This window comes from Leucopleurus acutus, assembly GCF_964270905.1.
Source record: "Leucopleurus acutus genome assembly, chromosome: 11".
Taxonomy (NCBI): domain Eukaryota; kingdom Metazoa; phylum Chordata; class Mammalia; order Artiodactyla; family Delphinidae; genus Leucopleurus; species Leucopleurus acutus.
Window position 1 is genome coordinate 12,564,585 of NC_139152.1, and position 23,792 is coordinate 12,588,376.

At 38.5% G+C, this 23,792-nt stretch overlaps 1 protein-coding gene across 2 annotated transcripts in view; it reads left to right on the forward strand.

Moving 5' to 3' along the window:
* Positions 1-13,345: 13,345 nt before the first annotated feature.
* Positions 13,346-23,792, forward strand: part of PTPRO (protein tyrosine phosphatase receptor type O) — a gene marked incomplete at both ends in the record, with an annotated part of 224,795 nt that continues 214,348 nt past the window's right edge. For both annotated transcript variants that reach the window (XM_082850493.1, XM_082850494.1), the window contains one exon: positions 13,346-13,420. In XM_082850493.1, the coding sequence (XP_082706619.1) occupies positions 13,346-13,420 (75 nt within the window). The remainder of the gene's footprint in view (positions 13,421-23,792) is intronic.

The window sequence follows — 23,792 nt, forward strand, 5'->3', positions numbered from 1 at the left end:
TGAATGTGCAATTAAGAATACACGCAGGGAGGGTGGAAGGGAGGGAGATGCAAGAGGGAAGAGATATGGGAACGTATGTATATGTATAGCTGATTCACTTTGTTATAAAGCAGAAACTAACACACCATTGTAAAGCAATTATACTCCAATAAAGATGTAAAGAAAAAAAGAAAATCAGTTGTAACCAATACAATAATAAATTTAAAAAATAAAGACAGTGAGACAAAGAAAAATAAAAAGAATACATGCAAAGATGTGAAAGTTTCTGGAATGTAATTCTGACCATTTAACTTGCCTGTTGGGCTGGTGCAGAGACAAATAGGTTCTGGGAGAATGGCAGTGAATTATTGCAAACTTAATCAGGAGGTGATGCTAATCACAGCTGTGGCTTAGAATGTGGTATCTATTAGAGAAAATCAGCACAGTTCCTGGTATGTAGCTATTCTGGGTATGGAAATGCCTTTCCTGTGTGCAGGGCTTTCATCCAATAACCAACTGTCTACTTACAGAAAATCTTATTCACTGCTGTGATATCCCATCCAACATCACATCCAGGTGGGATACCTTTATTTCCTTGGAAATGCAGCAATGGACTCTTCCCACAATTCACTGATGTTTCATACATCTCATTACCCAGAAAAACCAAGCAATAGAGTGGTCTGTTGAAGACTCATAATAGCACCAGCTGGCATACATTCCTTGGATGCTATTCTAGGATCAATAGCTTAGGTGCTATTCTGTTGTACATGGTATATATCTTCAGGCTACCAATAAACAGTATATGAGCTGCTTTCACAATATCCGTCAAGGATGGAGGTTAGCCATGGCCTCAACAACCTAGCTGCCCTTTCACCAAGACTGACCTGGCTATCACCCCACCCCTGAGTGCCTAACATGTCAACTACATGAAGTCAGTGCTGAGTCCCTCACATGGCACTATTTTCCACACTTTGAGCTTGCTACCTCGTGGCAGGTTGATTACATTGGAACTCTCCCATCTTGAAGGTCAGTACTTTGTCCTCCGGGACTGGTTTCTTTTCCTTAGATCCAAATGTTCTCTATCTTTTTTTCTAAAAGAATATTTTCTCTTTACGTCATTTTCAACATATTCCCTAATCTCTACACAATGGGAGTTTTCTGTAATGCTAAGGTGAAGCAGGAAAAAATTTGTTTGACTCCCTTTAGTGGAAAAGGGATCTTCCTTATTGAGGATCAAATTGAACATCAATCCACTTCAGTTGTGCATGTATATGTCTGTGTATTCTCATTACCTAGCTTCCTAGCAGCAGGAGTTCAGGAATTCTTTTATGTTCATTATACAGTAGCCACAAAAGTAACTGGAAAACAGTAGCAGGCAGAAATATTTAAAAAAAAAAATTGGGGATAAAGATCTAAAATGAGGACCATCTTAGTATTAATTAAAATGTGGTGGTTGCTATTAGTCATTTTGACTATGAAATGCCCACTCTAAGGCTCAGTGACACTTGGCTTTCTCTTATAATAAACAACCATTTGCCATGTTTTCACAGAATAGATTATAGTAAATATATGCCACATACAAGCCCACATAATAGATGCTTCACTGCAATATTGAAGGTGATCTCTTCTGTATAGTCTGGACGAACGCTTTCTACACTTTGTAATGATGCTTGGGACAGTCCTGGGGAAAAAAGTCACCTGTGATCCTCCATCTTTTTGTATCACCTGTTTGTAACCACTACTAACCCTACCAGCATCTTTTAGAAAACTGAAGTGAGGAAAGACTACAGACTAAGGGTATATAGAGAGCTGGGGGAAGGCTTTGTTGTAGGATGCCAGCCCTGTTCCCATCCATGGGGAAGGAAGGGGAAGGTATATTTCTGGCTACATGCATATGAGTGGCTGGCAGAGGCTCTGAAGCTAATGAGACTTAAGATCCATAACCCCTTCCAGAACTCTGGGATGCACCCTATCAACACGTTGCCATGGTCACCCGTTTTTATAAAATTTGAAAAAGTAAGGTTTTTACATTGAAGTAGTTAGGACACCTTTCTCTTTACACTCTGACTTCCCCTCCACTGCACAATTTCCACTTCCTTTTGAATGGCTTGGAGCCTCAGTCATTTTTGAGGTCTGGCTAAAGGAAAAGTGAAGCGGGAGAGGCATTTACTGTGGGTTTAGAAACATATTTATGTAGGTCACAGTCACTTTCATGAAATAAAAAATTATTGTCAGCATAGGAATATCTTCCAGGAATCCCCCTAGTACCCACTGTCTGACAGTCCAGCATCATGACGCAAAGACACAGCACCAAAAAGAAATATTATTTACAAACAGTGCTCAGCATATGTGAGCACAGGCGGAATCTGAAAAATTCTTCCAATCATCAGACATTAAATTGTAAGGAGAGGTTTTATCTTCAGTACTGTGTTAACATGGATGTTCTCTCCTGTCAGAAATATTCTTAAAATGTAGCATATCCAATTATAAACAGATCACATTGTTTTCTTTCTTGATGGCAATGAAACAATATGAAATCAGAATTTGTGTCTTTAAGGTCCAAAGCAAATGTTTTAGGCATGCCAAGTATTAACAGTAAAATATAAGTTTTGATCATCCATGCTGGAAGAAAAACTGGATTGTATTTCTATTCTTTAATTGAAAATGATATTGCAATATTATTTTCAAACAAAGAGGCAGCCAGAGTATGCACCAAAAACCATAGGCAAAAATTATAACAAGAATATGGCAGAGAGGGACTTCCCTGGTGGCGCAGTGGTTAAGAACCCACCTGCCAAGGCAGGGGACACGGGTTTGAGCCCTGGTCCTGGAAGATCCCACATGCCGCAGAGCAACTAAGCCCGCGCGCAACAACTACTGAGCCTGTGCTCTAGAGTCCGTGAGCCACAACTACTGAAGCCCGTGTGCCTAGAGCCCGTGCTCCGCAACAAGAGAAGTCACCGCAATGAGAAGCCCGCGCACCGCAACGAAGAGTAGCCCCCGCTCGCCGCAACTAGAGAAAGCCCGCGCAGCAACGAAGACCCAACACAGCCAAATATTAAAAAAAAAAAAAGAATATGGGAGATAAAAGTATACGTTATTTTTCTGGATTTTTATGATGTTTGTACAATTATTAACTTAAAATTTTATAGTTTGTTATGATTTTTTTCTCGTTCTGAATACATTTACTTTCAGGCCTAATTTTGGATTTTCCGTTTTTATTCTTTTTCTTTTAAGGCTCCCCAGATTGTATAAGCTTTGAGGTCTTAGATCTACCTCTGGGCTCTGAAGTTGCTTAGTGTCAGTTCATAGAATCATTTGTTCCTCATCAACACACACTGCCGGACTGTCACCATACATAGGGCCTAGTATGTTCATTCTACTTGGCTCTATTAAGATGATTTGGAAATTTGATTTTAGTTACTTCTAGAGGATGAGAAATAGAATTGTTTATATTTGAACTCCCAGGATGCACTGGGCTATGACACATCCCTCACAAATAAAACGAAGTCCTTTTCAATATACTAAATAGAACAATGGAAAATTTTTAATATTTATTTATTTTTAAAGATAGACATACCTACATTTCTCTTGTTTCCTCATGTTTTATGTCTTCAGCGTCAATTTTCTGGACTCTTTTATTAATTATTTAGAAACATTTCACACAAAATATGAATGTATCAAAGTACTTTAAATTCTCTCTGATGTGATTTGAGGGTAGATATAAATGAATAACTCTTTCCCTTTGAGATGGGATAAATTATCATGTCCTGAGATTTAGAATATCAGAAAGACAAGTGACAAAAAAAGTGCCCTGGAGTAAAAGTTGGTGTTTGTTTGAATCAGAAATATAAAAAATGTTTTTTTTCCTGTATGTTTTGGAATCAAATCATGCATAGATTTGTGTGTGTGTGTGTGTGTGTGTGTGTGTGTGTGTGTGTGTGTGTGTGTATGAAAGCAAGCAACGAAGACACATTTCTTTTTTTCATATATCTCTGCTAACCATAGTAGGTTAATGGAGACATCTGGCTCCTTTATTTTGATACAGATGTCACTAACTTCTCTCAGACATATTTTAATTGTTAGTTTCTAATGAAATTCATAATCCTAAGGGAAAGTTAAACTCACTGAAGGATCTTCTTGGCGCACTACAGATTATTAAACAACAGAAATGCCTGATACTGACATAATTAATAATATTACATGGAAATAATTTATTCCAAAGGACGGGCAAAGAATTTAATGTATGAGTTATTATACAGAATAAGATAAATTTTCTAACCTATCATCACTCCAATGTAATATGCTTGCTGCAATAATATTGATTTTTTTTCAAAACATGGACTGAGAATACTTTATTTGCAACTCAAAAACTCATAGCCATTGTTATATGCTTGTATTCTGTCATTGCTGCCTAAGTGAAATTGGCCAACCATGATGGTGGCATTGTTCTTCATAATGTGGATCTAGTTTGTGGAATTTTTTCCTACAGATATTTATTCTGATAAAATAGTATCTGACTACACTTTTATATCTATTTCAAACGCATTCGTGGTGTTCCCACTTATATCCCCAATATTTCCAGGTCTTTAGTAAGTAATTCATTCATCTATTTTTAAATTAATCTGTAATGTTCCAAATCTTTCTTATAATTGGTGGCTTTTCTGTGTATATCTATTTTGTGTAAATTTTAAAATAAAGCCAGTGGGCTCATCAAATATATTCTCAATGTAAAATTTTTCAGCATTACAAAAGTATGTCGAACAAAATATAAAAACTTCCTTTCTGCATCCACTCTGCCCTCTTTAGAAATCAAGTCTTCTGGCAGTTTTTCCTATCCACTTACATAATGAATATTTTTGTACAAGTGGCGTTACATCATATATAATTTTCTGCAAATTAGTTCTTCTCCTCAACAATATCTGGGTGATCTTTACATTTCAGTATATGTAAGAGCATCTCATTATTGTCAACAAATTTCCTTGGCTTTATTTTATGTTTGCTAACCTTTAAAGTTACATGTGGTACTCATTTATTTATTTTTTAAGTCTCTGTAACACCAAAATTCAGACCAGCAAATTTCAGGGCGTTCATTATTTTCCACACTTCACTGGGTAGATGCCACTTTCACAAACAATTCATGGAAAGTGTGACATTTAGTTATTGATCTCTTAGTATTCCTAAATATGTTTTTCTCATTGAGAGCAAGTAATGACATTTAAATTTTTTGCTTCTGGGATGATTTGCATTTTCTGTAGAAGAAATTTTCCATATTAATTATTTCTAAATTCCATTGCCCAGAAGCATGAGGCTTCTAACTATTTCTTAGCAGCTTTGGGGCTTTCTTAGAGCCTGGCATATGCTTGAACTTTTCTTTGCACATCTGTAAGTAGACAAATGTCCTTCATGTTGGTATGCATCTTTACTCTTATTTTATGCCCCAGTTCCATTTTGTGACTTGATAACTGGAGGTAATTTCATGCTTTACGAAGAACTTTGAAAGGTTTGGGATATGTTGTTCTTAAGAAATGGAAATGCAGATTGTTTGGTTGCTGCTGTTACAGACATTATGTGACATGGTAATTCAGCATCAACTTAATTTTTCTACCATTTTAAATTTCAAAGGTTATAAGGAAAATTCAGAAGGGACATATGTTACCCATGCAAATAAATCACTTTTCACTAAGTCATTGTCAACATGGTCACTTAATTTGTGAGACCCAGGAAGTCTGGAAATTGGAAATAAATCTTCTGCAGCTTTTAAAAACATGTTTACCTCACCTTGCAGTTATCTAAAAAGTGCCTATTAAGTAACACTGAGGTTTTATATTTAAGCCAATGAAAGCAATAAGAATTCATGATATCAAAGATAGGCCAGTGTATTTAGTTTAGGATCAAGAGCCCAACACTAGTTGATATGGATCAATGGGGACCTGCAAGAATTAGTAGCTTCAGGAGTAAAACAAGGAGATTCCCATGACATCCTTCAGCTCTTCAAGGGCATTGCCAAAGGACCCCAAGACGCCAATATTTAATTGGCTTCTTATACTCAAAGTAATTGAGCTCATTTGACTTTATAAAATCTTTAGATATATCAGTAATGGGATTTTTAAAAATCATTTTTATATCAAAGTTTCTGAACATGAAATTTTGCCAATGTTGCTGTGGTTGTAAAACAGAGTAGATACATGTATATTTGATTTTTGCATATCTATTTTCAACACTCTAAAAATAACAATATTCACACTTGGTTTCTGCTAAAAATTCCAACTGAGAGTTTTTCCAAGAATAAGGAATAGAAAAATAATAAAAGTAACAATGTTTTTAACCACAGGACCTAGCCAAAAATACTGAACAAATAGTAGACACTTAATAAATACTGTTTGAAAAAGAGTATAAATGAGTGAGAGCTTTTGTCTAATCAAGGGTCCAGCTAATGACAAAACAAATACTAAGCCAAAAAAGAATGAAAACTCTATTGACAAAATGTTTAGTAAAGCATGTATACATGTAGACATTTTTATTTTGATACTTATCTATATGTACATATTCAGATTGCTCTATTAAATTAGGTTATGATATTTATTTTATAAACTGCTCATACAGATTTATGGATAGGTAGACAATTTGTCTTCATCCTGATGGAGGGGGAAAAGGTTTTTCCATCCATGTTGCTGCAAATGGCATTATTTCTTTCTTTTTTATGGCCAAGTAGTATTCCATTGTATATATACATCTCATCTTTATCTATTCATCTGTCTATAGACATTTAAGTTGCTTCCATGTCTTGGCTATTGTAAACAGTGTTGCTATGAACATTAGGGTGCATGTATCTTTTCGAATTAGAGTTTTCATCTCCTCTGGATATATGCCCAGGAGTGGGATTGCTGTATCATATGGCAACTCTTTCCCTAGTTTTTTAAGGTAAAGGAACCTCTATACTGTTTTCCATAGTGGCTGCAGAATTTACATTCCCACCAGCAGTGTAGAAGTGTTCCCTTTTCTCCACACCCTCTCCAGCATTTGTTACTTGTAGTTTTTAATGCTTAAGGTGTTTTAAAAATTCCAAAGGACTTCTGAGCATGCAGTAAGGAATATGGGTCTGCATGGGTCAAAAGAGTGTTGTATGAAGACTGCTGATATAACTCTTTGGATCATCTGCATAGATGGGGATTGAAACATAGTCATACATTAGATTGGCTAGGGCACAGATACAGAGGAAAACAGTAGAGTTTAGGGCTGGGCTTTGAAAATTGCAACATTAAATGTACAGGAAAAGGAGAATGATCCAGCAGGGAGATTTCAAAAGAACATCCAGAGATATCAAAGAAAAGCCATTAATGTGCAGGGTTATGGAAAGTCAGAGATGAGAGTGTTTCAGAAAGGCGGGAGAAGCCAACATAGCACATACTGCAAAGTGATTCTTAGTGAGAGCAGTGCTGGTGAGATGACAGGAGTAGAAGCCACACCAGAGTGGTTTGAAGAGTCAGCAGATGGTAAAAACAGAATGGAGACTGTCTACGCAACCCTTTGGAAAATATCGCCATGAAGGGGCAGTGGTGAAACATCAAGAGAAAGAAAAGATAGCAGCTGAGAGCATGAATGATTCAGTGAAGGTTTTCTTTCTTTCAGTTTTAAAGATATGAATGTGGTTAAAAAGCCAAGGGATGGAACACATGAAAAGGAGGAGGTTTAAAATAAGAAGGGGCGGAAGGCTGGGAAGAATGGGTTCTAGACAATCGGTGGTAGAATTAGACTTAGGTGGTTATTGAGAGAGAGCTGCTTTTTTTTTAAACAAGAGATATAGGAACAGATATGGGTGGGATTATGTTTACTGTCAGGGAAGACAAAAAATGTTGTCACTTTATGGCCTCTATTTTCTCTGTAAGGTAGAAGGTGAAATTGAAAAGGTCTGCAGGGCGGAGAACTGGAGGACTGAAGTGAGTAGAAATGGTTGGAAATGACCCTTGTAGTGTATGACAGTGAGTTAACAGAGACTAACCATAGGCTTGACATACGTTGATCCCTGACTGGATTTCATTCAAATCGTCCTCTACCCATATGTTAAATGCTTACCCTTGTAACTTTCTCTGCAGTATCCAGTTACCAAACAAAATGATGAAATCTCTACATTCAACTCCCTCTCCCAAACTGTTCCTTTTACAGATAGTCACACTACATAAACATATCCAGAAATGTACAGCTTCAAAATTATGCCTTTTATTTATGTCCCTTTATGAGGAAAATATTCTTCCCTCAGGCACTGGAATTTCCCCCAGAACATTTGTGCCTTCCCCCAAATTTTTCTTCTAGATCCTTCTGCTAAGACACATAATGACACCAATCTATCAGTGGCATCCCCTACTTCTCTTTAGACTATAGTCATCTTCACCCTATCTCTCACAGATTTGAGAATAATATTAACTGTAATTTTTATCATGAAAAATTGATTTGGTGTAATTGACCTGGAGTAAGATTGTCAATATGCAGTATTATTGTGCCTCTTGGTAAAATCCTTAGCAGTTAAGGCAGTGCATTTTCAAAGTATGTGATTAATATTTTCATAGATTCTATGAAATGACTATGACCAAATTTTCCATAATTATATTTTGGCAACCACTTTTTAATAACACAAATATAGACGCTATGTGTGTCACCCAGTAGACAGTAAATGCTGCATTCCATTTTTAATTTGAACTGAAGTAAAGGAAGAAGAGAAGGAATGATCTGCAGACACTATTTCCACTGAGCAAACAGTATGTCTTGCTTTATTTATAAATTATACTCAAGTTTTAGTCATGCCTTTTGGCCAAGCTAAAGTGAATCCTCCCACGCAAGATGTTAATGCTTTACATTATAATTAGTCAAGAAGGCTAGTTATTACCAAACGTAAAATAGATAGCTAGTGGGAAGCAGCCGCATAGCACAGGGAGATCAGCTAGGTGGTTTGTGACCACCTAGAGGGGTGGGATAGGGAGGGTGGGAGGGAGGGATACGCAAGAGGGAAGAGATATGGGAACATATGTATATGTATAACTGATTCACTTTGTTATAAAGCAGAAACTAACACACCATTGTAAAGCAATTATACTCCAATAAAGATGTAAAAAAAGAAAAAAGAAGGCTAGTTATGAAGAAAAGTTAGATGGTTATATGATAACAATGTCTGGGTGCTCGGAAAAAAATTATTATAAAAGTTCATTAGCCAATGCATATAAAAATATAAAATAAAACTGCATAACTTAAAGCTATTTCATGTATTTTACTTTTTTAATTTTAGGGCTAGTAAAGAAAATGTTAACAACACACAGCATAGAATATAATTGAAAGAATAGTATCTAAAAATGACCATCTGCCTTCCTAATTTAGGATCACTCAACTATAGCCTTCAGTTTGTGTCCTATGTCAAATATCTGCTCATGTTTTCAATCTATGTTTTCTTATTCCTTTGAGTGGATGGTTTTGTATCATGAAACTTATACCTTGTAATAAAATACTCTTATTTAATTTTTCTTAAAACCATGTAAGGGTCAAGTAAAAAAAAAAGATAGGTCCCTTAATAGAAATTATTTAGGAAGAAAAAAGAGGCAATGGGAAAACAGTTTCCATATAAAAGCGAAAATGTCTTTCTGTAGTGAATTTCACTGTTTTTCAAGTGTGGCAAGAATAATAAGTCTTGGCAGTTGGAATATGCTATTCACCTGAGGGCTGCCAATCATTCTCATTTTGAAAGACAGAATTTATGAATTGTCAACACCTCTTTTAGGCGAGAAACCAGTGTTCATCAAGAGAAAAATGAAAACAAATGCTCAGATGAATTGAAAATCAAAACGCTGCCTGGTCATTACATGTAATCTACACCTCCTACGTTTTTTTTGGTTTTTGCGGTACGCGGGCCTCTCACTGTTGCGGCCTCTCCCGTTGCGGAGCACAGGCTCCGGACGCGCAGGCTCAGCGGCCATGGCTCACGGGACCAGCCGCTCCGCGGCACGTGGGATCTTCCCGGACCGGGGCACGAACCCGTGTCCCCTGCATCGGCAGGCGGACTCTCAACCACCGCGCCACCAGGGAAGCCCCCAGTTCCTATGTTTTAACAATTGTAATATGTGAGATATGGATGATAAAATGCATGGCTGTTACTGCGCTTTTTAAGTGGATTATATTCCAGAGATCAATGGCTTGAGTTTTTTCTTCATTCTATAAAAAGTAAACTATTTCCCATTGAGCAACTCCCATAAATATGCCTCTGAAACAGCGAAACTGCTGACAGCCTGGTAGGCGATTTCAGTAGTGGAAGCCAGGACTAAACACACTGAACTACATTAGAGTTGGTCCCTGGAGGACAGAATTGAACTTGGCAAGGGCGCGATAAGAGTTCCATTTGACTCATTAAACCTCTCATAGGGATTACAGCTCCTTCTCTGTAGCTGCTATTGCTTCTCTTTGTATAGAAGAGATAGATGTGAACACATAGTACTGGGTACTTTTTTACTTATTTAGGAAAAACAGATTAAAAAAAAAAGATCTTCCAGTTTCTTGCTCATTAACCACCTTATTATTATTTCCTAAGGAAGTAGAAAGCTTTATTTCATTTTGTGAGAATTCATTTTTACATGCCTGTCTTAAGGCATGCAAGAGATTCTTTTTTATCCGCATCTATTATTTCTCCTGGAAATGCAGCATTACAGGGGAAACAGTTGGCGATTATGATATCAGCCTTCTTTACCAAGCAGTGTTGTTGTGATAATGAAATCAGAACAAACATTTTGAAGCATACATTCCTATATGCACTTTATGTTGCCCATGGACATTCTCGCTGATTTGGAATCTTGAAAACAGCAAAATAAGATTCACCATCCTTTGGAAGTATTACACTGGGAAACCAACCAGTAGTTCAAAGAAAAACACAGCAGGCTCTATGAATTGAAAACCCCACACAGCTGATGATAGAGCATTCACATTCTTCTTGGGTGTCTCTCCTGGAAAGATTCACAAGCCTGTTATTGTTTTAAGTACAAAAAAAAGAGAATGAAACTATTTTATTCAGCAATGGCTAAGTAAAATACTTTTCTCTGGAGAGAACATTTTCTGTGACTACGAAATAATACCCTCAGTCTTCAGGGCACCTAATCACAGTGTGATTGAATACAGTGTAATGGAATATTAATAATGTTAATAACTAATACTTTACTGGGGAATGCCTTACTCTTATTGTTTATTGCTTTATTGTTCCCCCAAAGTGGTCCATGTGTACATATTTATGAGGGCATAAAGAGCTAAGCAAATTGTGATATAAGTGATAAGGAAAAAAATAGAAAGACAACATAGCAAAATATGATTATTACAAAAACGTGCATCACTGTGAAAGTTCTTTTTGCATTTACAAGATGAATGTATGATTAGTAGGCTATATTTCTAATATCCTACGCACATCAGTTAAGCCTATATCCATGTATCTACACACACATGCATATATATACACACATATGTATATCTTCATATATATCCATAATCCACAACATGGACACACATACCCTTTAAAATCAAACTCTATTCAAAAGAAGAATTGTTGGCAAATTATGAGTGTGATTTTGTCCCTGGCTGAAACATCTTTTTTGTTCTAGACATAAGATAATTTTAGTGCCACTTTTGGGTGTGGGTGGGAATAGAATGCTGCCTTCTGGTGCTTCAAAATAAAAGGAAAACATACCAAACCAAAGCCCTACAAGTGTAGTCCCAAGAATAAAATTTTCAGATAGCCCATGAGTCTGACCTCGAGGGCTGGAGAAGCAACTAATATTTTCTCAAGAGAAAGAGAAGAATGGACGTAAGGGCACTAAAGTGAGCATATGAAAAGGAAGGTGACAACAAAAGAAGTTTCTAAAGGAAGGCATCAGAGACAATATTCTCACATAAATTCAGACCATTATTCTAGATTTATGCATCTAAGAATTTAGCACACATATATACTTGTATAACTATATTCAATCTAAACCTTTCTCAGATACACATATACATACCAGCCATCTGTACATACAAACATGGAATCATTATGTTGTACATCTGAAACTAATATAATGTCATATGTCAATTATAGCTCAATAAGAAAAAATGTACAGAATGGCCCCATGTACCTTTCCCCAGTTTCTTCCAGAGGTAACATCTTACATAACTACAGTAGGTATTAAAACCAGGAAACTGACCTCGGTACTGTTCACAGACCTTATTCAGATTTCACCAGTTTTACATGCACTCGTGTGTGTGTGTGTGTGTGTGTGTGTGTGTGTGTGTGTGTGTGTTTCTGTGCAATTTTATCATCTGGGTAGATTTGTGTAACCACCAGCACATTCAAGATACAGAACTGTTTCATCACCACAAAGATCTCTAACATTACCACTTTTAAATTACACACCCACTCTTTCCCCTCCCCCTACTCATACTTTGCCGGTGGGAATGTAAAATGGCATAACCACTCTGGGAAAGTTTGACAGTTTCTTTAATAATTAAACATTTTAAAAAGTATATAAATGTTTATGTGTTTAAAAATGTGTGTAATATAATGTGAACCAACCTCCTTCTATATTCCACTCAGGTGTCAAAGGACAGCCCTTAAAATTTACAAAACTTCTGACCTCAAACAGAAAAAATATATACTTGTGTTATTTCCTCCTGGATGAGTGTGGGACAGAGAGAATGAGTGTTTAAAGAGGATGAAGAGAGTGGAAATGGGAGGGAGTATCCTCCCCATACACACACACACACACACACACACACACACACACATACACACACACTGAACTCCATCACTACAATCACAACCACCACTTCCCTCCAAGTGTTAGCTGAGAGCAGGTGTAGGAAGATTGGGAAGGGACCGGTGTGTTTGTTTCCTGAGTTGCTGAAGAGGAGTCAGGGAAGCCCCACAGAACTCTGCGTCCCAGGGACTGTGGAAGAGGTTGGGGCGGAGCCTGGAGTGGGGCTTGGGAAGCTGCTGTCACTTTTATGAGTCCGCAGCCCACAGTGAGAGTATCTCTGCTGCCAGACGACCGCGGAGGCTGGGCGCAGGGCCCCCGCCTCTCGCTCACCGCGCGACAGCCGCGGCGGCGGCAGCGGAGCCTCGCCCACTCCAATCCGCACCCTCTCCATCCTTAGCTGTTAGAGAACAGCAGCACCTGGCACGTTCCTAGAGGACCCAGGGAGCAGAAAGCGAAAGAGAGCTGGCGCGGGGGGACTGCACAGGCAGCATGCGCCCGCCGGGAGCAGCCTCGGCGCCCAAGGTCTGAGGCTGCAGCCCCCGTTCGCCATTGTGAGCCGCCGGGGGAGCCAGCCGGCGTCACCGTTCCCCCGTGTCCCCGTCCACGCCGCGATGGGGCACCTGCCCGCGAGGACGCGCGGCGGCCGCCGCCTCCTGCCTCTGCTCTGGCTCTTTGTGCTGCTCAAGGTAGGGGACCCCCTCCCCCAGCCGCCGCGGTCCTGCCTGCGCCCGCGCTCCGGCGCCCTCGCTCTGTAGCGGGGGAGCGGCGCGCCCCGGGTCGCGATGGCCGGGCTGCTGGCAGCGCCCCCGGTGCACGCTTTGTTGTCCTTGCGTTTACGTGTTCTCCGCGGGCTTCAGGGATGGGGTGGAAGGAGAGGGAAGTTTGCTGCCTCCGGCTTTCCCCCTTTGTGCTCTTGTACCGCCGCCGGCATGCGCGTCAAAGGTGGGCTTTCGGATGGTGCTTCCTCCGACAAAATGAGATCACTTTCCCTTCTGGTCGCTACTGCACCCCGATGCTGCTTAACCTTCCCTCCCTCCCCCAACGGAGTGAGCGGAGGCTTTGCCTTAATTTACGTTCTGCTGGAATTATACACCGGGGGCCGAGCTCCGCGGCCTCAAATGGACTGCCGGGGCTGGATCGTGAGCATGGTTTTCTTTGACTAAGGAATGTCAGCTTGAGCCTGGAGAGGACTCCCCTTCCCAAGTCCTCATCTCCAATCTGAGAATACCCTTTACAAAGTCTAGACTTTCCCCCGCTATATTTACAGAGGATGCTACCTCTAAATTTCAATGGCAGACATCTGTATAATTAACTTTTTCGTGTCTTCTTTGGAATGTCCTGCTTCAGGGTTTAACTCAGAAAAATAGACAAGGACTGCTTAAAAACAAAAACAAAATACCCCTAGTTTGACAACTATACGGTGCATAATTTTTTTTAAAGAAATTTAAGCTAGATGTCTTTGGAGAAGTGTCATGAAGTAATTGTCTATCACTCGTGTCTTCCGTGTGTCTACTTTAGTTCTGTTATTAGTCCTTTTCCCAGCAAAGCAAACTCAAGTACGTCGACAGGTGACCGGGAGCTATCCTTTCAGCACCACAGTGATATCTACCTTAGAAATGGAAGAAACATTAAAGGATGCAAATGTCTTCTTATCAGTCACTTCTTGCTCATATGCACCCTTAATCGGGAATGTCTGACAAGGAGATAGTGGAACAGAGCCAACGGATTGAGCACAGCATCAGTTTTAAATATTCCATACGTTCATTATCTTAATGGAAAATAGGAAAAATAGTTTCCGGAAGAACCAGCAGCAGAGTGCCTAAATACGATTCTAAATTGTATTTAATACGTTTTTACGTTTTCTGAAGCTATCAACGATAATATTATTTAAAATCTGATAAATAATAAGCTTGGTCATATATTTTCACTCTAAGAGGTTGCTCTTTAAGCAGACAACACAAATGTGTACGTTTTATGAACATACACAAACTATGAAGTTTTCTATTAATTTTTCTATTTGTCATATTCTGTCATAACTATATGTCTATGCAACACTTTTCATGAATGCAAAGTGAGAAATTGAACAGCCACACATTTTACTATGTATCAGCTAGGACTTACACATATGACATCTGATCCAAACCCAACCTTTGGCACTACTTCAGGTTTCTATTTGAAATCTTCATAGTGAGTGAGAATTTCAGAAATGGTCAAAATGATGGGCTCGGGAGTATGGGTAGAGTGCCATAAAAAATGTAAAAATTTGTAGCAAAAGTTCTAATCAAAACTTGATATCAGACTGAGAAATTGCAGTCAGTAATGGCATAGACTGTATAGACGTTCACCCTGTTCTACATAATAGGTGTTTTCCTGCACATTTGCAGTTTAGTGTCAATTATGATAAACTGCATCACACAGTAAATGCATTAATAAAGCTGGCCTTTTAGTAAATATTGTAATGAGACAAGTAATTTTGTAAAGCAAGTCTTTACTCTTTATTTTATGTAAATGCAATGTTTTATGTCAAATGGATATAAAGTATACCAAAAGAAATATATATATACATATATATATAGCCTTCATATATGTACACTGAATACCCACCATGTGTGCCAGTCAGTCTTCCAGGTATTTCACACATGCTATTTCATTCACTTATTTTGTTACAGTTGACAAGAGATGTTCAGAGTGGTAAACTAGGCACATAGAGTAATGCATTTACATTTTGGAAATAGTATATTACATGGTAAATTGGGTTCATAGTATAATCTTTCCATAATTTGGAGATGCTTTTGCATTCAAGGTCCTGAATAAGTGTCAGTAAAACAGACTTAACATGCAGGTGGTGATAGAAACATAACATTCCATTATTAAATACCAAGTTGTCGATTGAATATCAGTGATAAAATCTAAAAAGGTCTATCTGTGCTAAGTCAGAAAGAAACCATTTCCCCAGCCCTCCCCCCAAATCTCTGTAGTTCTCATTATGTCAGACTTCATACTCTGTATGAAGTATCCTCCACATGAGAGTGAAAATCCCTTAAAGCCATAAAGTTAGAGAAACTCAAATATGAGGCTTGATTTGTAGTTTTATCTTTTCCACAAATCAGAAACAAGCAGCTGGACATAAGTGGTGGGAAAGTCTGAAATTTTGAATCTGTAAGATTGGCTATAACCAGTTTCATTGAGGTAGCCTGAAGGTGCCTGGCTAAGGAAGCCTTCGTGCATTGTTCCCTATCCATGGCTTAATGATGGGCACATTTAATCAGTCGTCACCAATTGTTTAAATCATCCACTTTATGTTATGAAGCTAATAGCTGCATAATTGATGTTTCATAAGCACAATATTGGTTATGAAAATTTCTACTTTCATATCAATATTGATGGTATATTTCTATTTCTAAAAACAGGAAACAAAAGAACTCTGTTATCAAGTATACTGGGAGCCTACCAATCTCAAAGTCTTCTACCCACATGTGAATGTAAATCGAGTGGTATTTATTGGAGTATTATTTATTTATTTAATCACCAGATAAATACAACTTCATTTAGATTTTCCCTCTCATACATCTTCCCATAATTTTAGTAAAAACAATGTAACTTCTCTCACCTATCCTATCTTTGCTACACCTCTCCTTGAAAATTGCTTCCTATATCAGTTCACTCGACATCAGTATTTTGTCAACAAAGAGGCAAGTTGTAGCATATGACATCATAGGAATTTAGATTCTGCCTTCCCTGAAACGGTGCTCATTAGTAGTGAAGTGGAAGGTTTCCCTAAACTCACAGGCTTGGCCAGAATCCTTCTTTCTTTCTGAACCTCCTCTTTATATTTCCTTCCATTTCTGCTCTTACGTGATACATAATCAAGGAACATTAAATTTGAAAGGGGCTCGGGCTTCCCTGGTGGTGCAGTGGTTGAGAGTCCGCCTGCCGATGCAGGGGACACGTGTTCGTGCCCCGGTCCGGGAAGATCCCACATGCCGCGGAGCGGCTGAGCCCGTGAGCCATGGCCGCTGAGCCTGCACGTCCAGAGCCTGTGCTCCGCGACGGGAGAGGCCACAACAGTGAGAGGTCCGCGTACCGCAAAAAAAAAAAAAAAAAAAAAAAGATACCAAGTGTGCTGGTGGTGTCCATTCTCCTCCAGATCAGTCTACCTCCTTCTCCACCCTCAGCGCCAGGGAGCTTCCCTGTAAAGACTGCTTCTTCAGGATCCCTTGCCCTTTGGCCAGCAGTGAGTTTGACTAGTAGGAGGCACTAACAGAAGATTACTGGTAGGAGTCCACGCTGGCTGGACCCTGATAGTCAATGGCTTCATCCCCTCTTTCAATCCTGTAGTCAGCTCCTCCTTCAAGGCCAAGTTCTGGCCAAGTTCCAGAAACAGCTTCCTCCCCTGGTCTCTTTAGGGTAATAGCTTCCCGCTGCTGTTCGTCCCTGGATACTTTATCATCCCTGTTTAGTATCACTACTCCTGCTCTACACCTTAATTAACAGTCTCTTGATTAAACTCCACAGATTTCCCCTGAGTGTCCTGCTGGGACCTCCACTGCTGTAGTACATGATGAGGTTAGTGGAGGATCTTTTGAATTTGAAGTGCCTAAAAAAAGCAGGTACTTAGATATGAGTCTGATGTCTAGGGGAGAGGGCAGACCTGGAGATGTGAATGGGGATGTCCCAGCAGAGGGCAAAGGAGAGAAGAGCAATGGGCCAGGGTGGGGCCTGAGGAGCAAGTAACATTTACTAAGGAGCCTTAGAAGATGAAGAAGGAACAGCCGGAGAGGTATAAGAATCAAGGAAAACCAAGGTCTAGGAAATTTCAGGTGAGAGGGATTGGCAAACTGCATCAAATGCAATGGAGAGGTACTATAAGCGGAAAATCTTTGGATTGGGAAATAAGTAGGCTGTTGGTCTCTCAGAGCTTGGCAGGGGTGGTATGCTTCTGGGAGTAGAAGAGTTGAGAACTGGCCTTTTGTTAAAAGGATCGGTGTCATTGGGTCAGAGAGACCTGATTTCAATCTCAGCTCTCTGGACTGTGCCTTTTACCAACAGCAGGATATGGGGGAAATTATCTCACCTCTCTGGGGTCCCTATGGTGATTGGCTATGTTTATCTCAGAGGATGATTGTCAGGAATAAGTGAGATAATGACCGTAACATATTTTAAACAGTGCCTAGAGTACAGTAAGCACTCAATAAGTGTTGTGTCCAAAAAGAAAAAGAGAAAGAAAGAAATAGGACAGTAAAAATAGCCCAAAGCAAAAGTCAAAGAAGAAGAACAATTAAAACTGTGTCTAGAGCAGCATCTTCCCACGTGTACTCCATGGAACATTAGAGACTTAAAATGTTAACAGATATTATTAAAAATAAACACTTCTGTGCTGACATGAATTTGGGAAGTAATCTGTTTAACTTTGTTTAAACTAGTATTAATTCATTTATTATTATTTTTTGTACCAGGATTTCTTAGAACCTTCACTATGTTAATATGCATTGTGCTTCCAGTAGGAAGATATAGTGTGTAGCATTTCCCAAGTTTGAGTGCAGAATTTTTTTCTAAAAATGATTTATGGGAATAGTATTAAGAAACAATTAAGTATTAAGTATTGTATTAACAATTAAGTATTAATTAAGTATTAAGAAACAATATCTATATTTGTACACTAGACACTTCTTCTCTTTATCTCTCTCTTTCCTTAATGAGAAAAGTAACTTTAATGATAGGGGAAACATACCAGTAAGATCAATCATAGTCTAAATCTCAGAATCTGAAGAATTTGCATGAAGGAGCGCAACAATTCCCAACTTTCTTTTCAAGGACTGATGTTCAACTCTCTTGGAAGAAAAACATGTGTATATTTTCCTTATTTTATGGGTTGCGCTAACTCTGGGTTTGGTAACTGTACATACAAAAATTTCTTTGGCTTTTGACTGTTAAAAAGATAGAAAATTAATTTTAACACGATTTTTAAATATGATTGTCTTAATATATGACTTAAGAGAACAACATATTTTGTTCAGTGTATTTCATTGAATCATAAAACTATACCTTTCAAAGATCGTCTAGTTCAATACTTAAGCTGGTACTTAGATCTTGCCTCTAATATTACTGCCAATTGGTCATAAATGGTGAAATTACTATCAGCTGAGAGGTGGCTCTTCCACTTTTGGACCGTCATTTAGTTGTTTGGTTTGGTTTGCTGTTGAGATGAACTATTTCTGGTTGTATCTTTCACACATTACTTCTATCTCTGTTTCATTTTAGTATGACACTAGGTTGTGACTGCTCCTGCTTTCTTGCATGTTCTGAAGACCTGCTTGCCAACAGACTTGACAGGTTATAAAGATAAAATGTGAGAAGCTTGTCATCTCTCTGTCCTGTCCTCAACCCTCCATCATACTGCTTTAAGCTATTTACACCAGTCCAAGATTTCTGGCTGCTGTCCTTGCTTCTCTTTCATGGCCACAATAGCCAGTTGGGTAGAAGACGATTCTCATTCTTCCCAAAGGTGTTCTGTGATGAACCGTGGTAAGGGGCTGAGAGTGCCAATCTCTGCTCAAAGGGTGGTTCCTTAAAATGTCTTTCCTGAACAGCCAATCTAAAAATCAACCCATCATTCAAATTTTACCACTTTTACCCAGGTTTATTTTCTTTAGAGAATGTATCACTCACTACATGGCATTATATTAGCTCTTTATTATTACTTAACTCCTCTATTGGAATGCTTGTAGGTTCCATGAAAGCAATGTCTTTATCCTTTTTGCTCACTGCTGTATCCCCAGCTGTTGGAAGAGTGCCCGGCGCAGGGTAGATGCTCAGTAAATATTTGTTGAATAAATGGATGAATATTGAATGAATACATAGGGTGAGAAAGGTCAAACGGGAGTTATGGGACAGACTCGAGACAGAGGAAAAACAGGTTGCAAGCGTGCAAGTTCAGGGAACAGAGACGATGCACAGTGAGATGAACTAGGAGAGAGGGTCCATTGGGCAGGCAGTGCTGAGGGAGAGAGTGTAGTCGCAATGGGGAGATAATCTCGAGATGCTGTTCTATTGGTCTTGTGGAGGTAGCAAAGGATTTATTACCAAAAGTGAAAATAAAGTCTTTTAGACATCAAGATAAGGTTCCTCACACATTTTTTTTTCTTGCTATTGTATTGTCAGAATCAACCACTGGTAAATGGTGTGTCCTCAAGCAATGAATGGGTTCCCCTGTGTGGCAAATTCTCATCTGTAATGAAGTAAAAACAGCTTTTTTGATCACTTATTCTCTATTTTATTCATTGTGCATAAAATTTACTTTAACTTGTAAACAAAGTAGTTTTGGGGTTTTTCAAATCTAAAAATGTGTTCTTTTTTGGCTCTACAATTTGAGAATATCAAAAATAAAAATAATTTTTTACATAATGTTTTTTCTTTATTTTTCCCTCACAATGTATATTAATATACTCAGATTGGATCTAGACCTCTGAAGGCATTTCCAGAAACTCACATGACTGACTGAAGCTCAGATGATCATTGTTATTTTTCTTCAATCATTAAAACTTATGAGTCCCTTTATTCCTTAAAATGATATTTTTTCTTTTTTTAAATGCATATTGGTACCTCACAGAAATTTTTTTAATGGATTTCAGACAATAAATGTGCTTTCTTGTTTAAGATCCCAATAGGTAATTTTATACAGAAACAAATGATAATTTTCATACTCAGTTGAATACTAGATAAGTATTTATTATCCAAACATGGACAGACAGTTAAACAGGCTGATTAAATTAGTGTTGTAGTCATTAAAATGTTAGTATATATACACCAAAAATCTGGACTGTCAAGATTTTCAAATGATTAGAATACAAAAATGTATGCATGAAACAAGTACTATTACTTACACTATTTCGCTAGAGAATTGAAAGGTATTACACTGTCTTGTAATATACTAACTTACACCCATAGTCTATTACTGTATTGGTAAAGTGTGGAAGTTTGAGTTAGTTGTAATTTTTTTCTCTATGACTTTAATTTTCTTTTTCTTTGTTGATAAATCAATATCTCCTATAGAGTCAAAAATACAGGAAAAGTTGTGATCAGATTATTTGTACACTCACAAAAATGGCTAAAAAGAGGTTTTCCCCTCCATGAATGTATAAGGAGAAGTGCACCTAAAGAGTATAAAAATAATATTAACAGTTCTGCAATTAATAAATTATTATTTTTAAGTTTAACAATCTTCTTTTTTTAGTATCAAAACAAAATTTCTGGAAATCTCCAAGAACACACTTATATGAGTCTCTTTCTCTCTGTGTGTGGTGCATCAGAATTAGGCTAATTGTCATACATCATTCTTTGTCTCAGATAAACCAGGAATTTCCTATTTAAGTCAAGTTGGTGGTCCAGAAAATAGATAGTCTCGTAATATTGCTTTAGGATGTCGATTTATTTTGATGTTGTGCTGAAAACTAAAGTGTAATCCTAAAAATGAGAGTGTTCTTGACAAATTCCACAAAGTATAACCATCATTTTCACAATAAGGGCCAACAGCGTTACCATAAGAAATACCTTATTACTTGGATGTACTTAAAATTCCTAGATGTTATCTAGGAAGAAAAATTGACTTCTAAAGTTTCTGAATGTTAAGTTGATTAATAAGGTGAATAATAAAAAGCCAAGGGAATTGTATAATGTCTGTAATGTATTATTAAACAGTGAGTCATTTGGTCCTCCTTAAAGGATTTTAGAAAAAGCTAGGTTATTATAGTGTTATTTACATAGAAAGATAGTGATGGGATGTGGCCAAGTTTATTATGCATCATTATGGGGACTTTCTTCTACAGTTTCCCCTAACTAAATTATACTTTTTAATTAGTCTTGCAGAAATAACTATAGGTCTCATTCAAAATGGATAGGTATTTGGGATTTTTTTTTTTTTTTTTTTTTTTTTTTGCGGTACGTGGGCCTCTCACTGTTGTGGCCTCTCCCGTTGCGGAGCACAGGCTCCGGACGCGCAGGCTCAGCGGCCCTGGCTCACGGGCCCAGCCGCTCCGCGGCACATGGGATCCTCCTGGACCGGGACATGAACTCGTGTCCCCCGCATCGGCCGGCGGACTCTCAACCACTGCGCCACCAGGGAAGCCCTGGGAATTTTAATATGAAGATTCTGGTATTATCAAAACTGTGCTAAAATGATTGCAACAACTTAGAATTAAGCACTATGGACTTAATCTTGAAAACTTAGCTTATGTGCTTTTTTTTTTAAAGATCTTTAAATTTATTTATTTATTTATATTTGGCTGTGTTGGGTCTTCGTTTCTGTGTGAGGGTTTTCTCTAGTTGAGGCGAGCGGGGGTCACTCTTCATCGCGGTGTGCGTGCCTCTCACTGTCGCGGCCTCTCTTGTTGCGGAGCACAGGCTACAGACGCACAGGCTCAGTAGTTGTGGCTCACGGGCCTAGTTGCTCCGCGGCATGTGGGATCTTCCCAGACCAGGGATCGAACCCGTGTCCCCTGCATTAGCAGGCAGACTCTCAATCACTGCGCCACCAGGGAAGCCCTGTGCTTCTTTTTAATTAGGTAAAACTGTTAAATCTGCTGAAAGTCAGCCCCCCTTTAGAGGTGCTCCAGGTTCTTTCCTGTTGCCACATCTTTTTACTTATTTTTTGAAGGCTAATTGGAAACCTGATGAGACTCTTTCTATTAAAATTCTTGTTGCTATGCTGAGGCCTCCAATTAGCCTTTTCACCATGTGGTTTCTTGTGGTTCTGAAGTAGGGATTTCTTAATTTGAAATCTCAAAGTAAGTCTGAATCTGGCGCACATCACCAATCATAAGAATTTTGTAATGGATTAAAAATTTGAAAACTAATACATGTTCACTGTGGAAAATATATAAAATACAACAGGCAGAAAAGGAAGAAAGTAGCCATTCCTACATATTCAGTTCTAAAATAACTACCATCTGGGGGACATATCATTCCAAATTTTTTTCCTATGTCTGTATACTGGAGTGAGTATGTAAAAAAAAAAATAGTATCAAATTGTCCCACTATTTTAGCATGCTCTTTTCACTTAAATGTGCTATGATAATTTTTTCAGAATCTGAGCATTTTCGGTCCTCTTCAATTTAGGAATTAAGCCAGGGGTCTGAGGTTCAATTATATTCCCAATTGTACTTTCACCAGTGAAGGACATAGGGGTGAACATAGGTATTGATTATGACCTTGAAATGTTGGGGATCATCACCTACATGTATGCTTCCCATTAGTGTGATTACTTCAGAATTAGTCACATAGAAAAACTTAAGAGGCTATATGGACAGGCATTTATTTTCCATTTCTCCACAGCTAAATATAATGCATAATAAAACTTAAGACTATAGGCTCTGTAGTCAAAAAGGTACAGAACTGAATTTTGGCTGTGCTCTTCCAGCTGTGTGTCATTTGCTAGTGTGCCGGCCTCTTCACTGAAGACAGAAATTAGAGTGACTGTCCAGATCACCATTCCTCCAATGGCCAAATCTGCCATCTTCTCCAACACCTGCCATCCTTTGAGGAAAACTCCTTTTTAATCCTTATGGTTGGAAAGGATCCTACTTGACCTTAATACCCCGGACAGTGATCAGTCAAGGGGTGAACCCTGACCTAAGCTAAGCCCATTTGGGGACTGTACCTGACTACTGTCTTTGAGATTGGCATGTGATCTAAGCCAAACCTATCAGCATCCATCCCTGCAATTACTTCCAAACTGGCAACAGTAGGAAAGAGTACTCTCCTCTCCAGTTGTGGAGCTATGACATGAGCTAAGACACAGGAGCTAAGTCATGAGCCTGGAAGCTGTCCCCAACCATAAAACTGAAACACAGGAAGGAACGTTTTCTAACAGAAAAGGAGGCAGCAGAAAAGTAGAGACTTCAGCAAGACTATCTTTCATTGCACAAACACTATCTCATTTCTCATACTCTAGAATCACTCCACTGATGCTCAGAGAGATTACAAAACAGCAATCTACAAAAATGCAATTCTATCATAGCCAAGCAGGCACAGCAATGCTTGGAATCTTTAAGAAACCTGAAT